Consider the following 20,518-nt stretch of genomic DNA (forward strand, 5'->3'; position numbering starts at 1 on the left):
AAAGTGCTCTCAGATGACATTTGTTGTGAATCGGTGCCACATAAAATCAAATAAACTTACCGTTACCTTGGCAGCAAAGCCTGAGATACATTTTGTATGTTTTATAAAGTATAAACCGAATTCTTACCGCCTCTCGGATTTGGCAGCGGAACACGTGAATCCTGAAGATCTCTGCGTTGTGGTGGCTCTCGGTGAAGGCAAAGCAGTCGCTCTCTGGTGTGCCATCGTGGCCTCGGACACAGAACAGGATCTTATAAATGGGGTAATTGGCAATTTCTGTGTTGTTGTGGGGGTCCAACAACCTGTTAAAACAAGAAATATGATTTTTTTTTTTTTTTTTTAAGTGTTTCAAGTGTTCTGTTCAGTTTCTTATGTCCCATGTGTACAACATTTGTGTTTAAATAAGTGCTCACTCAACCTTTTTGTTGTACCAACCTGACAGTGCCTTCGGACACGCCTGGCACTGAAAGTGTGACATCCAGTGGGAGTTGGCACTGCCCTCGGAGAATGCTCATCATACGAAGGGCCTCCACTTCACTGCGGGGGGCGTTGACGGAGGCACACCCCAGATATGTTAGCTGGCTGAACACAACGCTGTCCTCGTCCGGGATTGGACTGCAGGGGCTTCCCTCTGATGACGATTCATCTGCTGCAGAGCACAGGAGTAAAAAAGCAAGGAGAGGAGAGACGACGTTTACTTTAAGGCTGAAACGATTAATCAGATTAATCGTGCTGAAGCAATTATTGAAATAATCGCCAGTTTATTGAGTAATCATTTAATCGTTAACTAGTGTTACGCAGATCTGCTTATGGGTGCAGATGTGGGTGAATAAACATGTGTGCCACTCTGCAGCACTTCTCAGAAGGTGAAAAAAATCTGGTCCAATTAGCAACACCTTGAACTCAGGTAATATAAGGAATCCACCAACCATTTGGCTGGTTTTCCAACAGAGCTGAGGAAGGCAGCCCCCACTTTACTTGTTTAAGACTGAAACAGTGCCATCCTTCCTCACCTCTGTAAGACCTCTCATTCAGCTCGCTCTCCTGGGCCGTCTGAACAGGGAGCACAATCTCCAGCTTGGGCGGAGGCGAACTTAACGGGTCGGTGCCTGCCGGTACGGGGAACGTCACGTTAGGAAGATCCCCATGGTCACTGGGGCCGAGGCTGCTCATCGCCTCTGATCCGAGCCCAGCGTCTGCCACCGACGGGTCCATGAGAACGTCCTCCAACTCCCTTTGGAGCTGCTGCTCACTCCCATTCCCCACAATCTGATGCACGCACGTCAAAATAAGACAGAAATACAGGGGCAAAAAATATTGCAAGTTAATATCCGGATAAGAAACATAAAGACCTGCGCAACAATCGCCGTGAGAGACGGAAGCCGACAGCAAGCTCATCCCAACCGTTTACTGACAGCTTACACCTGATTTCACAATGCAGTTTGAGTGATTGTAATCTTCTTTTAAAAAAATAAATAAAGTTTTGCTTAGTGATGGTTTTAAAGATATATTTTCATCAGCTTTCATTTAATATTAGTGATTAGTAGAAGGTCAGTACAGGGTGTATAACATCTCCACACGGAGGGCAGAGTGAAATAAGACAAACTGCATCGGAGGCTTTTTGGTACTGACCGAGATCAGTGGCTTATTGTACTGTTATTGGAAGGCAAACTCAATTAAGATAATATCTAGGCCATTTTCTAATACCGTTTCACTCAAACGTCCATTTCCAGCTCAATGGATGCTACACAAATAGTTCATTACATCACTTATTTACAGGTATAGCTGCGAGCTCTGGCAGGTAGCGTAATACCATCAGTGTGCACCATCATTAACAGCCAAATATTGCAGTTACCCCACAATAACAAGTGAAACAAATACAGGAAGCTGGAATAATCACAGACAGGATCACCACTAAATCACATCACAGAGATAGAGCAAAGGAAAGCAAAAGAAATTGCTCTCAGAGAAGGAAAAGAAAATAAGCAGGAGAAGAGGACTGACCTTAAAGCTGACCCCTTCCTCTGAAATCACCTGCATAACAAACAACAAGTTTAGACACACTGGCTCCTCTCCTGACTAGATGAGCTGGCTGGGGGGCAAATGTGCAAGAAAATATGTCGCCCAAAAAAAAAGAAGGAAAAAACAAAAAAAAGAAAAAAAGCATGATATCAGAATGAGTGGGGCTCAATGGATGGAGTGATTTCTTTCTACAACGTGAGGAAAGTGAACGGGTGCCGGTCGGGCGCTGCTTTTCACATATCTGACAGCAAGCTGAGGATGCTGAGAAGGCCTCAGGAAAGCTTCACTGACTGCTGATCAAATCAGCTAAAAGGGAAAGTGCTTTATCCACAAGCATTATGAAGCAGCAGAAATACCAATGATCTGCAAATAGATATGCAACTCCATACTAATCTAGCGCCATCTACTGGTACAACAAAGGAATTAGGGGTGAAGGAAACCTTGGGAAGAGTATAAGACACCAGCAAAACCACTTAGTCCAAAATCAAAGTGAAAATGCTAAACTGTACCGATAACCAGTCTCAAAATCCATGATCATCCGGAATAAGTGATGAATAGCAATTAACTAAACTGTAACAAGGTAAAGCTTTGTTTACCACAACACAGTTCATTAAAGCATAATTTTATTAGAGCCAGCTGACTGACAGAAGATGGCGGTAAAGAATAGCCTTTCATTGTCTAAAGGTTTTAGACTGCAGACAAACTGCAAGCTTCTAATTTATATAATTAACCAGAGATAACAAGGTTTAGGAGTGTGTTAATAAGAAAATGTGAAAGCAAATTACTCAGATCTAAATTTATGAGAAAAGTATAGAATGAGAATTAAAAAAAACAAAACAAGAAACGGTTAGTCATATGGTCAGGAGTGAATGCAATCTAAACTACACATGAGAAAAGGTGAAAAGGTTTACAGGCGAGTGATGAATCAATTTAATCCTTACAAATGGTGACCCCTTAATCTGCAAATAAATAAATAAAACTTCATGTAGATCAACTTTGCTCTCGCATTAGAGAACGCTGACATGTTGCTATTTACCCTGTAGGACAAATTTTGATGTTATTGCAAAATGCCTTTCAATAGTATTCATACTCCTTGACTGTTTTGTCATGTTGCAACCAAAACCTTCAACACAAACTAGTGCAGCGCTGTAAATCTGGACCAAAGTAATAGCATGAAACCTGAAAATGTGACATGCAATTTGAAATTCAACTAGAAATTATATGTTTCAATTTGATTGGGTTTAATCCGTTTTGCAAAGAGAAGGAGTAAAAATGTCCGTCTCTGCATGTATAAAACAGGTAGAGATTTAATTTGAAAATACTCGCAGCTGTAATTGCAGCAAGACAACACAAGGAAACACATTCCAGATACTTAAAAGTAACTCTGTGTATGTGTGTGCGCACGCCAGTGTTTAAGTAGGTATGCGTGTGTTTGTCTGTGATTAGAAAGCAATTTGTAGCGTTAGATTTTCTGTTTTATTATAGTTTTGTGTATTCAATTTTATAACGTGTCAAGGGACCACAGATGCAATGAGGTACAGCCCATCAAATGGTGACATTTATGTTTAAGCTGTACATTGTAAAGTTTATAAAGTTTATTACTATTATTATTTTAGAAATGTGAAATTTACAGTTATGCTCTACTTATTTCTGGTCTGTCACATAAATTCACTGCAAAATACATTGAGGTTTGTGGTTGTAATTCAAGAAAATCTGAAAACGTTTTTGGGGGTATGAATACTTTCTGGAAGTCCCCACCCTTCACCACCCCCTCGAAAAAGATATGGTGCTGGCCCTTGGTCCTTCCACACCACCCGTCCTTACCTTCAGTCCTGTCTTTTCGTCATCACTACCATTATTCGTGGATGAAGGTGTCTCGTCCCCCAGCCGGGACACGAGGACAAAGTCCTCACTGTTGAGAGTTGACACAGAGTCTGAAGATACACTAATCTTCCCCACAGAGCCCTTGTCATCCATGGCTGCCACTTTTAATTTCGACCCTGCTGCTCATGAATGGAAGACAGGAGGAGAAGGTGTAGGGAGATGATGAGCAAAATCACCTAGAAAAGCAAAAAATAAATAAATAAAATTCATGATGATAGCAGTCATGAAGGAAATGAAAGCTTCTTTTGGTCAAGCAGAAACTTGACCCAAACTCTAACAATGAGGAAGAATCTGATTTATTTTTAAATGTTTTTTTTTTGAACAGCTGAAGGAAAAACATAGAAATTAAAAGTGAAGTTCAGTTTAAATGTTAGCGATACATAATTGAAAATAAAAACGTAGCAAACAAAGTTTTTTTTTCTCTCCTTAGAAATGTGTATTTTAGCAGAACAATAAGAATAGATGAATGCTTAATTGCTTGCTGCAAAGTAAAAGTCGGGCTGATCCAAATGTAAGTAAGGAATTAAATAAAAAGCTACTTTGTCATAAAGTCAGTATTTCCCCTTAAAATAAATGTTATATTCACTGGCAGTCACAGCTGTCAAAACTTTAAGTCCCTTCACAGAGTGTGTCAGACTCAAATCAGAACCTCCAAAAAATAAGTATCTACTCAAAAGAAGAACACAATACGTCATCATAAAATTACTAAACAGGAAACATGGAGATGTTTTCTAAAATTAACCTTGCATGAATGTATTTCTTTACTTTTTATAGAAAGCATGGTTTTGTCTTTTTATTTAATTAACCAACATTATATTCTTGACAGCTTATATAAACACAATCCACTCCGTATGGCTGCCTGGAAAGGTGAGCTAGCTGTGCAGCTGTACAAAGTGTTAACACAAAACGTTATAGATTTTTATTAAGGAAGATCATGAAGACTATCGGAGGATGCTGACAGCAAATCACTTCCATACTCCACCACCACCCAACCTCGATGTTTCCAAATGTTCTGTTTTCAATGTGAGGGTTTTAAGTCGGAGAAAGGAGGATTTAGTCTGATTGTATTTAACTGAAATCTCCTCTACTCTCCTGGTTTGCTGTTCTGCTGCATCAAATGGGAACTGGGAAACGAGAACTTCAGAAATCAAAATTATTGCATTTAAAATCATGCTAATCTTGAGGCATGTAGAAGACAACAACAGGTTCATTTTATGGGTGGGCATTTATTGTATTGTATTCTTTACCATATGTCATGATTAATTTCTTATGATAAGAATTTTGATTGATTGTTGTCACAGTGAATTCTAATTAACAATGCTTAAAACTCTCCAAAACTGTCCGTATTGTTGGGATTGTTTTACCACTTTCTCCACTGTTTGTTCAACAAGAACATGAATAAATATAAAATACATTTAAAAATATGATTAAATGCGGTTACTGTGCGCAGCCTAGTGATACAAATCACATCTTTATGTGGCCGGTGTCCTAAAGAAGCCCATTCCAAATGTTTTTCGAGAGCAGTGTTTGTGGAGCTGTGATTGCCGTCACAGCCATAACCTAAAGTTACCTAAAAAAAAAGGCAGGAATAGATAGTTCTTATCATAATTTTTTATCATTCTCACAATAGTACCACAAAATACTGTGACTAAACTTAAAAGTCCACATTGCTCCAATTCATTTATGTATCAAAAAGCAAGAAAAGACTAGAAACCACATGATGGGAAAAGAAAACTCAAACAGCTGTGTCATGACCGTTAATGAGTACTCACACACACAGGAGCACATCTGTATGGATGCACACACAATCTAACACTGCCTATTTAACTGGCAGCTCTGACGCTTACAATGGCCGCCTTGTCACCCTGTCTTCTTCCTTGGCCTCAGCAACAGATCTCTGCCTGCTCCTGCCAAGCCATGCTGTTCTTTAGCAGTGCCTTGCTGCGACTTCAGGGACAAATCAATTATTCCTCATAAGAGACACTTACTTTTTTTAAAAACTTAACTAATGTGCATAAAAAAGGCCTACAATTTAGTTTGCAAGCTGTATCGTCCAGCACATCTCTGAATACTATTTTTTAATGTCAATTAAAAATGCTGAAGAAACTGAGTATACTTCTATCTCAAAAAGAATAACAATTTATAATGCACTGTAGTAGACTGTAGACACTGTAGTTTTTTACTTTTTAATCAAGCAGAAATCTGCAACCAAAAAAAATCCTCTTCTAAACAGACTCCTTTTTTTGTCATCAGTGAGTCCCTATATATGTTCATAGATGTATAATAATAGTTCTTTAGCGCAGTCAGGTCTGCATTTTTTAGGACTACAACCCCAAATTATTAAATTAGAATCAGTTACATCCAATTTTATTAGCATACAAATTACTCTGCAACCTACAAGTGATGTGATGTGGAAATACTATTTTTACCAATAAAGACTAACAAAAATGGGCCCTTCTATATATGGAGGTAGTGAAACAGAAACAACATATCTCTGCAAATTGTATGATTAATGTCAAAGCAAGTGTAAAGATGTGGACTGGAAACTGGAAATCAACTGTGCCCATTTGCATTTTGTTTTGCTTTGCTCACTCGCCCTCCTCAGCTGAACGGTCTGTTCTGGGGCTGCCAGATGGGTCCTATGTGCACCTCAGGAGAGGGAGCACCACACAGAGAAACAGAGAGCATTTAGAGCTGCCCCTTTCAAACTGTCGTCAAGTCTCTACTAGAGATGCAATAGGAAGCAAAGGAATGTAAGGTGAATCTGAACCACTAATAAATTTGAGTTTAGATTCTAGACGTCCTGAGGACCCAATAGCTATCCCACTTCAGAGCCAAATGAGAAAAGTGCTCCTCCTGTACTGCTGAACAGACTCCTAGACTACAACAAACCCCTTCACTGTGAAAGACCAAGCATCAGACATGTTGTATTTTTTTTTTTTTTTTTTTTTTTTGCAAATGCTTCATTAGCAGTGATGTGTCACAACTTCTTTAGAAAGAGCAGAACTCTGGAAACTTGACACTTGGCTGTAAATGTTCTAGCAATTATATCCATCATAATGGGTAATAACTAGAGGTGTGCCAATCGATCGGCCACCGATCATAATCAGCCGATTTTCATGAAAAAGTGTATGATCGGTGATCGCCGATCACGGTCTCTTGTTGCCGATCACACAAACCGATCACCTGCATCTCATTTCGCAGCCTGCCTGTGCAGCTGGTCTCCTCTTTCCTTCACACTGCGCAAACGCGCAGCAACAAATCCTAAGCGATGAGGAACTATAACGCACTGAGTGAATGGGGAAGTTTGCGTGTTGCGGCGGGGGTGGAGCAGGTCAAAATGCATCAACACGACGAATCTAATATGGCATAAATACAAAGCCATACTTGATGGAGTTTGGGTACATCGAGGTTCACTGCAGTAAAAAAGAAATATGGAGGATCAGATATCAGGTAAAGCAGCGCACAGCTACAAACACTCACCCGGATTAGCACGACGGACAGAAAGTTGAACAAATAACCCGCAAAATGATTTAAGTCTTCGAGCTGCGATGTAAGACGCTGGTTCTGCTCTCGCTGTTGAACCGCTGCTACGCACTACAGGTAGTAATATTTGACAGACGGAGCGCCGCTTCTGCTCCACCTGGTAGTGACTCTCACACCGAACCTCTGCTTAAAGCTGCAGCATCTAACTTAAAAAAATACATTTTACATACGTATTAAAACTTTCGCTGTCCTAACATGAGACAGATAATCTCTGAAAAAATAATCGATCTCCTCCCTGCTCTGCATAATTACTCCGCTCAGTCAGAAACAGCCACTCAGAACTAGCAGTAATCAGCTAGCCGCCATGCTATCAGGAAGTTTTCATTCAGTAATTCAGGATTGTTTATTGTAATGGATCCTGTATTTGCCTTTGAATGTTAAGTTTTATACTTGAATTTTTTTGGCAATGTTGAGAGGTTTTATTTTGACTTTTTGCATTATTTAGCCTCTTCAGAGCCTATCAGTCTGTTAAAGATGGTATTACAGATAGCAGTACAATTTGCACAATGCCTGTTTTGTTTTGTTGGAAAAAGTTATTAAAACAAGTTTTTGTCTAAATTAAGGTGAATTTGTGGTTCTTTTTTCCCACATAATGTAACCAGTAGTGCTTATGATTAAAAAAATAATAATTATGTGATTGGTATCGGTGACCAGCTGTGATCGGCCCTCATGGGTGATCGGAATCGGAAGGAAAAAACCTGATCGGCACATTTCTAGTAATAACTAATAATAATCAAACCTTGTTGAAAATACTAAGAAATCTTTTTTGAATTGAAATTATTTGATGTACCTTTGGACAGATCTGTGAAAACGGATGATAGTAATATTAAATTCATAACATGATATGACATTTGTTTTATTCTAGGCACTTGTATGACAGGGTATGTTTTAATTATAATTAGGGATGTACCATCAACTAACCAAAGAATTGAATAGGAATTTTCCTTTAATAATTTCTGACCAGTAATCAGCTGGTCCAATACTGAAAAATCAAAATGTTCCTATTCCTTACGTGCATCAAAGTAACCACCATATATCATTTTTAGTTTGCATATACATCAACAAACCACATGCATGTATTTCGAGAACAGACATATGCTATCAGGGTAATATCATATTTTATGTATTTTCTGTTGGATTTAAATTATTACCACTACCAAAGAACCTGAAGAACTTTTGTAGAATCTGTTACTCACAGGTTTTACAGAAGAAGTAAAAATTAAAATTGACAGGTCGGACTTCTAGGAGAAATCAGTGTCCATTAGAAAAAGCCTAATTGATGCACATATAATTTTACCAAACAGAAGAAATCCAAATAATCCCTAAAAAACTCAAAAGAGCTGCAATTTTCAGAGCAGCGTAAGAAAAGCTGAAGCATTCCTGGACAAGAAAATCAATAAAGACTTCCGTGAAGGACACAAGTGTCAAGTGTTAAAACAAAGAGATGGGAGGAACCCATTAAAAGCTCAGAAGATCAAATAATGGAATGAAGACGAAAATGTAAAAAGCTATCGTACGCAGGGCTTAAATTATTCAAAGTGCTAAACAAAAAATTTTGCATTTATTTTTAGTAGGGCTTTTATTACCATTTTCTCATTTAGAAACTTTATAGTTGAGCTATGAAAAAGCTAGAAATTATTCAACCTTGTATATAGTAATAAATATATCGTAAAAAATTTTAACTCAAAACCACGGAAGGTTGTTAAATAAATGACTGACCTAGCGCCCCAACTACCAGGCTCAGGGAGTTTCCAAGTATAAATGCAATTGTTAAGTTCTACACAGAGTTCTCAAACGTTTTCTGAGATTAGGAGTCTGATGTGTAATTTCACAAAAACAAATTCAGCCACAAAGTTTAAAATCTAACTAAGCAAAGTTAATTTTCAGTTCAACTTGCAGGTTACAAAAACACTGCCAGAACTTATCCTGTGATCCCAACTGCAGTCATTTTCCCATCTGCCTGTATTCAGTCTTTTTCATGCAACAACTTATTTGTTTCCATCCACCACACTTGTTTTCATCTAACCCACTGACCTACTGTTAATGACACCGTCTCTTTTACAAATATAAATAAGTCAAACAAATGGTGAACAGCTTATCTAATATGTAAGCGTTTCTTAATTCTCTACCATTCCATGGAATTACTTGAAGAAGTTTATATGAGATTTTATTAGGGTAGATCACCAAGTTGTTGCAACGTCCTTTTTTATTTTTTATGTTTTAATTAGTATAAAGTGTGATACAGCCATAAACTTTGCTTCCCACACTTTTGTAGCTGCGGGTTAGAAGCATCACATTCTGGAATTACATCCCTCAGGGCAACTTGAACATCCTCACTGCAGCCTGCAACAGCAGCGACTATTGTTCTCTGCGGGGAAATCTGCTACAAGCTTAATGGCCTTTGCATTCAGAACTGGAACCAGGTGACGCCAAGCGCACTGAGGCTGCAGACAAGAACAAGGACTGCCGTCATGGCTGCCTTCCAAGATGCTGGAGCTGGAGCGTGTCCAACGGATGTTAGGCTGGTGCAGAGACAGCTAAGTACACAGCTTTGTTATTCAATTGTGACAAAGTACCTTGCAATTAAAACTCTTGCAATAGAGAGGAGCAGTAATTATGTATTAAGTGAGGGAGTGTGTTCTAGGTCTCAGTGAAACACTGATTGTTGATGGCAGTACAGTTAATGTTTACAAAGAAACAAATTGGTGATTTGTTATTTCAGTGGTTTTGTGAACGCATCATCAGCTATAAAAGTGTATAACATCTGACTTGAAGGATTTAGACCATAAAAAAAAAGCTGACTAAGATTTAGTTTTTTCTTATGACTCTGTTATGCAATAACACAACTGTTCAGGATTCCTGACAGTAAAAACTGGCTTAGGCATTACAAGAGAGAAATATACAGAGTAACTCCTTTTACACCTCTTACTGAGTTTGCTCTGAAATAAACAATGTTATAAAGATGAAGGTTTAGAATGGTTGCATGTACAGAAATTGTATACAAAGTTTTACAAAAGTAAAAGGGCATTAAAAATGTTATTAAAATATCAATTTGGAAATAATGTTTTTAAATAACTAACTGGTGAATATGTTATTTACCAGTCAGAATCAGATCAAATGTGTTCATTCAAAATACAAAGTCAATTCAACCAATGCTTCTTTCCAGTCAAGTTTCAAATTTGTGGCAAATATATCAACATATATAAAGTAAGCCTTTTAGTGTCATTTTTTGATCTCTAATCATGTGTAGTGATGGTTTTGTTGACAAGAATTGTCGCTGTAGTTTTCCTTAATTACAATTTTTAATGGATGATGGAAATTGCTGATATTTGCTTTTACAAATCCAAGCTGATCCGATATCAGTCGTGTTGATGCTAATGAGAGAAATTGACAAAATTATCATTAAAAATGACTTTTAGAAACACTGTAAACTTACAGAGAGATCAGGAAGTAGACCATCCTAAAATAAATGCAAAACATTTTTTCTTAAAAGCCTTAAAAAGTAAAATATGACAAAAAAATAAATTAAAGTGTTATGTGGAAATTAACACCATCATAGTTAATGAGGAGGAAAAAAAATAGAAATGCCCTGGGAAATCAGCTTGTTGCTAACTTATGGGCAACTAATACTGAATCTGTCTGATCAATGAACACCAGGTCACAATGATGACAACACAAATAGGTGTGAAAATTGTAACTGCAGCAAAAAAGGACTTGGCTATTGTCAACATCTGCGAGGTGTTTAATATAACATCAGCGGAAACACAAAAATTGTCAGATGTTTCTGTTTCTCTACGGAGGCAAATTCAGCATTTCATTCAGGCTACCAAGTCAGATAGACTTCAGCAGAGAGCAAGCTGAAGATACTGCAGCAAACTTGTTCTGTTTTAGCATTTTAAAAGAGTCCAAAGTGATCTATGAGTAAAACAAGTATCAAAACATACTGGCAAACTTTAGGAATCTAACAGTGAACATAACTAGCTAGCTTTAAGGGGAACACACAAGAGAGCTGCTGGCATTATTGTGAGCTGTACAAACGGTGAGATACCAAGATAGGATCTCTAATTATTTAGTAATGATTATTTTTGTAATAATTAGCCAATTCATTGAAATACAAATAAATTCCTATTCAACTCCAGAGCTGTGCAACACCAACTGCTCTCCTGATGATGCAATGATAACACATCTCTCCTCTTGATAACAAATAACTACTTACATCCCATCAGAAAGGTTGCTTAACACTCCTTTTTTATCGCAATAAAGTAATGCCTTTAACAATTACGAATAAGAAAATCAAACCATTTTCCACATAAATAATGTTGAAAACAGCTATTATTGACTTTGAAATGATTTTCTAAAAGGCAAGTAAGTCATCTCTCAGGTAAAGGACAGATCCTGTAATTCCTTTTAGTTTTTGGGTTTTATTTGGAGAGCTAACTCTTTTAACACATAGTTGTTGTTTTTTATTAAATAAATGCATCTACATTCAAAATGTGAAAGTCATGTTCTATAGTTTTATTACACCCAGAGTGATATAGTTTAAGGGTTAAAATTCTTTGCCTGAAAGTCTTGAGCGAGCATTATGTCACTGTTCAATCAAGGAATCAAGGTTCTGGTTATTCATGTTCACTCTGCGTGATTTTCCTTCCACTCAACCTTTCAATAATAAGACTGGATAAGGCACTTTTAAATCTTTCTTTGCAATGATCATTTCATTGGGATGAACAGTCACGTCACAAGTCTTCCCCGTGATTATGTAACATTTCATTTCCATATACGTTTTGTTTTTTTATCGTAAATGATATTCAAACTTTCTGGCAACACAAAATTTGTGTGTTTTTATTAGAATATGTTGTACGAAAAATAAAAACAATTCACTCTTCTGCTTAGTATATATTGAAATCAGAGAAGTTTCATTCAAGGCGTTATTAGCAGTTACATATAAACCATATAACTATCTTAAGTAACTGTAAAAACGCAAGAAGAATCTAAGTAAAGACCATGAAATAGCTGGCTTATTTTTTATTTTATTTTATTTATTTAATTTTGGATATACTCTGTGCAATATCCAGCAGACATATTTAGAGATAATTAGTACAACCAAGAAGACATCATAGAATCTTTAACCTGAAACCCTTCTAAACAGTCATCTGAACAAAAACCAAACAGTTTCTGTTTGATAATGTTGGGTGAGCCTCGCCTCCTCTGATGTTAACTTATCGCTTCGATTTGTTAGCCATCACCAATCTGCTTAACGTTAGCTAAGATAGCAACAGTAAAAATCGACTTCAAGTAACTCAAACGTTTCATTACACATTTACCGTTTGGGCACGCTATCCCGTCACCGCTACGTAAGTAATGTAAACTGCTACGTTCAAGTGTTTGCGAGTATTTCCTGAATTAACCCAGCTGGCTTGCTGGCGTTGACCACAGCCTCACAGGCCATTACTTTATTATGGCTGCTGAGCTAACGCCTGTTAGCAATGCTACCCAGGCAGTTCGCACCAACAAACAGCCGCTTATCCTCAAAACGAATGTGACAGTCACTTCCGGCTTTGAAAATATTAAGCATGTGCAAACGCAAACCCGCTTACCTTTAAGTCCACGGATTTCTTATTCCAATGGCGTTTGACACAGCATTGCACTTTCTCGGGAACATCGGCAGCGAGCAGCATCCAGGAGAGCTGTAAACACAAGCCCAACCAACCCGCTGACACCTACACTGCGCATGCGCATACTGGCGCTCCTCAGTCCTGTACCCAGAGTGCTGCTGCTGAGCCAAGTGAGGTGAGGCGTTGGCCTCGGTGACCTGGGGTTAGATGCTTCTTGGTTAAAAGAAAGAATTCTATCCTCAGCTCAAGTCTTTTTGTCAAGTCGGGGTATATTGCAGTTTAACTCTTTAGCAGGAAAACTTTGTTACTAGAAAAATTCATTTCAAGACTAGTGATATAAACAGAATTCATTCAAATTAATCCTGTTGAAGAGGATGCTCAGGGTTGTAATTTCTCTTTAATGAAGAATCCTTCTTTGAGCTGTCATCTTCAAATGTAGTCCCAGTAGATCTTTACAACTTTGACAACCTACGTGCATGTGCTGTAGAAAAAAAAAAAATCAAGCATCACCAAGAGGGACATCACCCAGACCTCAATAAACTTTAATTTTGTTAGTTGCATTGCACCTTTCCATTTAGCTGTAACCTATAATCTCTCTAACAGATGTCTACAGGTAGGTAAAATATTGACAACTGATAACCCCATAGATCCCATAGTCTTATCTTTTTAAAACCCATCAATTTAATAAGTGACTTACACCAAAGTCAAAACATTTGGAGCATTATCTCACATTTTATAAATGTAATAAGAAATTTATTTTTTTCTTTTTTTTTCACAGATACATTTTTAGAAAGAAACAATTCACCAAAAGTGGATCTTTTTGGTGAATTGTAGTTTCTCCTCACAAGTAAATTACCTTGTTGAACCTGCAGTATTCTCAAGGAATCGCTAAAAAGGACATGAGTAGCGTGAAAAAATATTATTCAGCTGCAATTTGATTGAGAAGAAAACAATTTATTCACATCATAGTTCTGCTGTTAAAGTGAAAGTCTGTTGTTGCCCTGTCACCAAATCACAGCGCAGTCTAGTGTGGACAAGCCCACTGTTCACCTTGAGTTGTGTTCGTGCTGGCCATTCCTGTCCAGCCGGTAAGGAGATTGTTGTTTAGTGACACATGGATGAAGTTGCAGTACAACATTCTTTCACATTTTAACATAAAAAAAAATCAAACTCAAGTAAAGAAAATTATTTTTAGTGTGCGGTTTAAAAAAAATCTTTTTTTCAACGCTTGTATAATTTCCTCTATGAGCTGGCTTGCTACTAAGTGGCAAGATATCAAAAATAGAATACTTTCATTCAAGTGCCCATCAACTGAAATGTCAAATCCAAACGCTTGTTGCTCATGACTAAGACATCTTGGTTGGAGTCGCAGTTAAAAATCTTAAAAGTGAAAAGTCTTGATTAAATGCACTTCATTTTTCTGTGTTTACTGGGAAGGATGAGAGAAAAAGTGTTTACTCTTTTCTTTCAAGCAAATCTTTTGTACTTCTTTATAGACCTTTGTTGAATTGGCCTTGAACTTGAATCATTATGTGACTTCACTTTTCCTGTTATGTCAGGTGACTTACATGCGCAGCTCTGGTTCACGCACTCTTCCTTCAGATGCTCTTGCGTACTTCTGGCAGTGTTCTTCTGAGTGTTTTTCTTCTGCCCTGTCAGAATTATATCTGTCTTTTTTCCTCTTCTGTATGAAACTAGAAGTTTCTGGTTTTTTTCTTTGTATTAAGCTTATCTTGCATAACACAGTGAGTTTTAAAAATCTATAATCTATCATTTTAATTCCTACCAAGAAATTCATGTGCTGTAGTAAAAAAAAATCATGCAAACATACAATGAAGAAAACTCATTGACAACTGCTGATGTGCAAAACTGTCAAAAGACGAAAATAATAGAGGTTACAAACACACAGAAGCATTTCACAGCTCTCAGTTTATTAAAGCATGCAGTTTCATATACTCTAATGTTCCTTATTATAACACTCAGTGCAACACAGGAGTGGTTTCCTGCTCAGCCAGTCTCTAGGTCAGTGCAATACCGCTGAACAAGCCAGAAAAACACAGAAAATAATCAGTCAGTAAAACAATACACAGACTGCTTCATCAATTATTAATAGCACATAAATCATCATTATCACCACCATAGGGTTAGACCTAACTCCAGATCTGCATTACAAATACAGTAAGTAAAAGGGAAACCTTTCACAATGCAATATTTCCGAGGAAATAAATGGAATACGTAACAGTATTATTCATTTTTGGGACGTTTTAAGAGGTTTTGTCTCAGAAGCATCAGACCTTCTCGGCTCTGAGACATTACACAACTGCCCCAAGGATTTGGAACATTTAAATAAATCTGATTATCACAGGCTGTAGAAATGAGCGTTAATACAAGTCCATCTAATGATGGTGCCAGACTGTATACAATGACAGATGTGTACCATCTCTTAAAAAATTCATTTACATTTCAATCGAACAATAGATTTGCAAATAAAATGTCTAATACAGACATGAATACTTCAAACATCAGTTCATTATGTTTCACAATCAACGAACAAGATTTTTTCCCCCCCATATAATTTAAAATATTCAGACACTTTGTTGTCTGATTTTAAAAAAAAGTTACAGAAAACTCATAAGTTTAACCAAAATGAGCAAACTTCAAAAATATCGAGAAGGAAAAAAAAAATAATAACACAACAACCAAATGTGGTTTTAATATCAACAATATTAATAAAGTCGCTGATAAACGATATTAAATTTTCCGAGCAAGCAAATAAGACGCTGCAAACAAACTTCAGCACTTGACGTGGCCACACAGTGGGCATGTGCAGAACTCTTACAGCGCCGGGTGTGTTGTATCACAACTACAGAATCATTGGTACTCCTCTGCAATCACAAGAGGGGCCGTGTCGCATGCATGTCACGGGATGCAGGGTGGGCTGGCTGTGGGGTGGGCGGCGGACTTGTCCAGTGCAATTAGCCAGCAGGGCTCCATGGAAACTTCATAAACAAACACTTTGACTCAATACTCACGATAACTCCTTTACAAACAGTCCCATATGTGCCCAGCCCTTTTTTTCATTGATACTCAAAGCAGAGCCAATATTGATACTGAGAGGAGGAAAAGGAAACACCAGTAAAGTAAACGTTGGTAATAATATAATTGACACTTCACCACCACAATCCGCTCTGGGTGAAAGGATCACTCGGAGACGTGTGTAGAAAAAGCCAACTGAAGGACTCCCTGAGTGATTGATAAACGAAGGACCGAACCTCCTCCAACGGATCACAACACAACTTCAAGAGGAGCATCTCTGAGAAGTCAGGAACCTCTGAGAATATCACAGCTTCTGTGTAAGGACTCTTAATAAGCCGTCAAGAGGACTGCAGGGACTGATTGTACTATAAACGACATGGCACTTAACTTTACATGACTTCAAAGGAGAAGTTGTAAACAGAAGCAGAGAGACTGTAGCTAGCCAAGCTAGGTTAAAATGTCCGTCTGCGCCAGCCCTCATCTTTTGCGTCCAGGAATCAACCGTACAAGGCAAGGCTCAAAAAAGTTAAATCGTTAGGTTAGGGGTGGAAACAACCAAAGAGTCTCCAGGCCTTCATTTTATATTTTAACACAGTGCAGCTACACCTACATTGTTGGTGAGAACGTAACATAATCATCGGCATAAATCTCATTAATTTTGGTCTTTTAATAAAGCATTTCTTCAACTTTGTTGAATTTCAAAAACAAATGTGGGAGCAGAAGTTTGAATTTATTTAGGATTTCCTCAAGAGCAATCAGTGTTAAACTTAAACCCACCATTAAGTGCTCTAGTAAGTTGAACAAGTTGAAGCTGGTTATTCGACCATTGTTCTCATCAGAAATTATTCAACTTAAATGTTTTCTGCCACTGATTTTGCTCTAAAGTAAAATCTACCAACTGTCAATCAAGTTTAGGTTAAGCCCTTGTAAAGAAACTAAATATTACGCTGACCTATCCATTCCAAAACCACTTCAAAAACGATGTTCTTTTCATCCGCGTTAACATTTTGGGTCACAGCTGCTTTGAAACATGGAGTAAAACTGTTTTTAGAATAGAAAAACCAAGATAACTTTAAGTTTCTGGACTAGGTCTGATCTCAACCAGGAAAATTATGAACTATGGCTCAAAATAAAATTAGTTTCTGAATTCTGAATACAGTTTCTGATAAGAAGAGTGGTCAAACATTTAGACAAGTTAAGCTCAAATTGCCTGACAGTTACAAAACAATGTGTGAGACTGACATGCAAAATGTATCCTACCAGAAAAATTTAAATGATGTGAGATTCATGAATGTCTCACATCCTGTAGATCTAATTTTGAACTTATACAGCTTAACAAACTAAAGCTCCTGCACCAGATATGTGTTTTTTTAATTAGTTGAAATTATTAGTTCAAAAGTCCACAGAAGAAATTTTTGAAATGCATCAATAAAAGTCCAAAATAAATCAGTAATTGATTACTTAAACTTCTGGCCCACACTGTAAAAGTGGGAACCTTAGAGGAAATTTCTACCAAAGCCTGAAACATTTCTAATATAATTTCACTTACTTCCCTTCAGAAATAATTTAAACAGACTTGAGGGGGTCTTGGTGAAGTTAACCGTTAACTCCAGTAAAGCAGATCATAGCGAACAGACCTTAAAGCCAGCAATCGACAAGAGAGCAAACATGAAAAACAAAGATCCAGATACAAAAATACCACAACATACAACTTCACAGAAGTTAGCGTCACTAAAACAAGAATAATCCAAATGTTTTGGAGAAGTTAAACAGTGATTTAGCGTGAAGAAACAACAGGTGGTGTTCCTCCATTTTTTTGTTGTTGACTTCACCTTTAAAAACATCCAGCACAAATTGTGACTATTGTACAGACAGCAGATAAAATGGACTGGGTAACAAAATGAGCATTTTTTTAAATAAATAATTTCATGAGCAAAATCCACAACTCTATAGGGAGATTGATTTCATAAAATCAAGGAAAGAGAGGCCACTGTTTGCACTATTGTTTCTCTGCACAGTTTCTTTGTGCATTTGACTGCTTTATGTTGACTTAAATGATCATTTCTGCTTCAAAAGCAAACCAGTGTCCTTGTTTATAAGTGCATGAATGCTAACATTGGGAAAAAAGTAATTGCAAAGAATTTCTACAAAAAGAAAGATAAGCACGACTTAAATTAAATTATGTAACCTAAGACCATCAAAGAATATATGCAAATGCGAGTTTTTGACAGGCACAGTGTCCTGTGACAGACAGTCAGAGGTCTGAATAGATATCTTATGACTCATTAAAAGTAATATGTTATCGGTGGATTTTAGATTTTCTCTCTGTCCTTTAAATATTTGCTAAATGAGCTATGCGTACTTTCTCAAATTTTCAGAAACTCCCTCAATCTGAAAACCTGATCAGTTCAACCCAAATGTTTATTTTGAATTATTTTTTAAATATTAAAAATAACAGCGTGTAATTTAGAATTTCTGTTTCACTTGTTAGGAATTGTAAATGCATAATGCACTGGCTAGGCTATGATCTGACGGGATCAACTAACTGAGAATAAAAACTACAGGTGCAAAGATAAAAATAATCCTTCAAATAAACAGAAACCTTTGCAAGGAAAACCCTTCCTGCAGGGTTTGTATGTTGAGATAAAGTGTTTTCTATGTGCTCAACAACAGTTTATTAATAGTTTTGTTGAAAGAGTCCTTAGAGGGTTATAACTGTGGATAGTTAGTATCTCCTGAAGCAGTCTGTCTCACAGCACTTCTTGTTATGTTTTCTATCCCTTTCTTTGAAATAAGGCATACTATGGAACAAAGAGACACCAAAAAATGTAAAAAGGTCACTTTGCCAAATGGCACAAAGCTGTGACCACATGAAGCTGTCCAGAGAGAGAGCAAACACAAAATATTAGGAAATACTGAAGGCAGAAAATAACTGACCAACGTTTCAAGATTTGAAAGAGAATAAATTATCCTACAAGAAGCTGTACAGATTCTAAATTCTCATGGATGCCTGCTTTTACGGGAAGTAATTCTTCAAAGGCACACGCTAAAAAGCAACCACACATTGCGAAATGTGGGAAAAACATGACCTGTTATTGGATGCGCTGTAAATAAATGTAGAATTTACTGGAGCATAACAAATTTAGTCCCCCAAGTCCACAAGTGAAGCTCTGGAAGATCATTGGCTTCAGTCACTTAGATCACTGCATGTCAAAGGTTCTGTTAGGTGATTTTTTTAGATGCCAAAACACACCTTCACCTATTAAAATAAAAATAAAAAAAATGAATTCCCTGTTGTAAAAGATTCTTGTTTGAGAAGAAGTGACTCAGCTCTTGATCAGTGCAGGACATATTGTGTGTTCCTTTAGCTTCAGTTGAGCAGCATCTCCTTCCCAGGTGTCTCAGGATGAGTCCTGGTGGAGGAGTCGCGTAGTTGCGGAGGTCCAGTTCGTAACACCAGCTTCCTGATGCCCAGACTTCCTGATCCCAGCCCCATTGGGGACAAAGATTTCCTAGAAAATCCCAAATTCAAAAAAGCAGAATTGAAGAAAAGAAGGAGGCAAGGGAAGACGACAGGTTTAAAACAGCTGTAGATTTTTTTGGTTTAGTTTTATAGCATGTGCCTTAAGGGTACTTCTGTTGAGATTTTACCTAAAGGCCATCTTTTTTAGCTGGAGTGGATCCCTTTTCTCTGTCAGTAGACTTTCTGACTGGGTGTGCTCCTCTACAGGGGAGGAGCACAGAGGAGATGAGCAGGGAGGTGGGAGGAGGTGGGAAGCATCCTGAGACTCGGGGCTGGACAGATCTAAACACTCCTAAGAGGGAAAGATTATAACACAAATGAACCTACTCAGATTTAGATTTTAATTTTCATTTCTTCATTTAAAAACAATAACATACATTCATCAAGGCAACATGAATAGACAACGCCTTGAAAACGTATCCACATTCTTCATCCTTGGATAATACAACCCAACCACAAATCGGATAACAAACTTGTTTGTATTTTATGTGATAGATAATGCTAAAATGGAAGAAAATGGCTACTTTTTCAACATTTTTGGGAAAGAACACTTTAAAGAAGCGTCATGGATTTGTACTGACAAAGGTGCACTTTAATTGTACCATTTTGATTGTATTACTGGCTGTAGGTTTAGAGTTATTTTCCCATCTGCAAGGTTAACCTACATCCCAGTCTTAAGTCTTTTGTAGTCTTTAGGAAGTTTTCTTGCCAGATCTGTCAGTATTCGGCTTTCTTCAGAGGCTTTCTTATTGCCACTCTTTCGTCGAATTTGTGGCCGACTAATAATTCTCCCACTTGAGCCGTGGAATTTTGCAGCTCCGTCAGAGTTACCAGGGCTTCTTACGAGACACTGTAAATGTACCCAGTTTAGCTAAATGGCAAATTTTTAGCAGAC

The 20,518-nt window shown here is 37.5% G+C and overlaps 2 protein-coding genes across 7 annotated transcripts in view; both read right to left on the reverse strand.

The window, feature by feature from the left end:
• rabgap1 (RAB GTPase activating protein 1) overlaps positions 1 to 13,184 on the reverse strand; it is a 76,117-nt gene extending 62,933 nt beyond the window's left edge. The window contains exons 1-6 of one of the 2 annotated variants that reach the window (XM_008424026.2): positions 13,047 to 13,184; positions 3,847 to 4,082; positions 2,005 to 2,034; positions 1,014 to 1,269; positions 436 to 649; positions 128 to 302 (exon numbers count right to left, since the gene is read on the reverse strand). In XM_008424026.2, coding sequence (XP_008422248.1) covers positions 128 to 302; positions 436 to 649; positions 1,014 to 1,269; positions 2,005 to 2,034; positions 3,847 to 3,999 — 828 coding nt within the window. In that variant the 5' untranslated portion in view covers positions 4,000 to 4,082; positions 13,047 to 13,184. The remainder of the gene's footprint in view (positions 1 to 127; positions 303 to 435; positions 650 to 1,013; positions 1,270 to 2,004; positions 2,035 to 3,846; positions 4,083 to 13,046) is intronic. The other variant, XM_008424027.2, reaches the window with a different exon arrangement.
• A 1,790-nt stretch (positions 13,185 to 14,974) lies between these two features.
• rc3h2 (ring finger and CCCH-type domains 2) overlaps positions 14,975 to 20,518 on the reverse strand; it is a 31,998-nt gene continuing 26,454 nt past the window's right edge. For all 5 annotated transcript variants that reach the window (XM_008424022.1, XM_008424018.2, XM_008424023.2 and 2 more), the window contains exons 19-20: positions 19,752 to 19,915; positions 14,975 to 19,612 (exon numbers count right to left, since the gene is read on the reverse strand). In XM_008424022.1, coding sequence (XP_008422244.1) covers positions 19,471 to 19,612; positions 19,752 to 19,915 — 306 coding nt within the window. In that variant the 3' untranslated portion in view covers positions 14,975 to 19,470. The remainder of the gene's footprint in view (positions 19,613 to 19,751; positions 19,916 to 20,518) is intronic.

This window comes from Poecilia reticulata, linkage group LG12, assembly GCF_000633615.1.
Source record: "Poecilia reticulata strain Guanapo linkage group LG12, Guppy_female_1.0+MT, whole genome shotgun sequence".
NCBI lineage: Eukaryota > Metazoa > Chordata > Actinopteri > Cyprinodontiformes > Poeciliidae > Poecilia > Poecilia reticulata.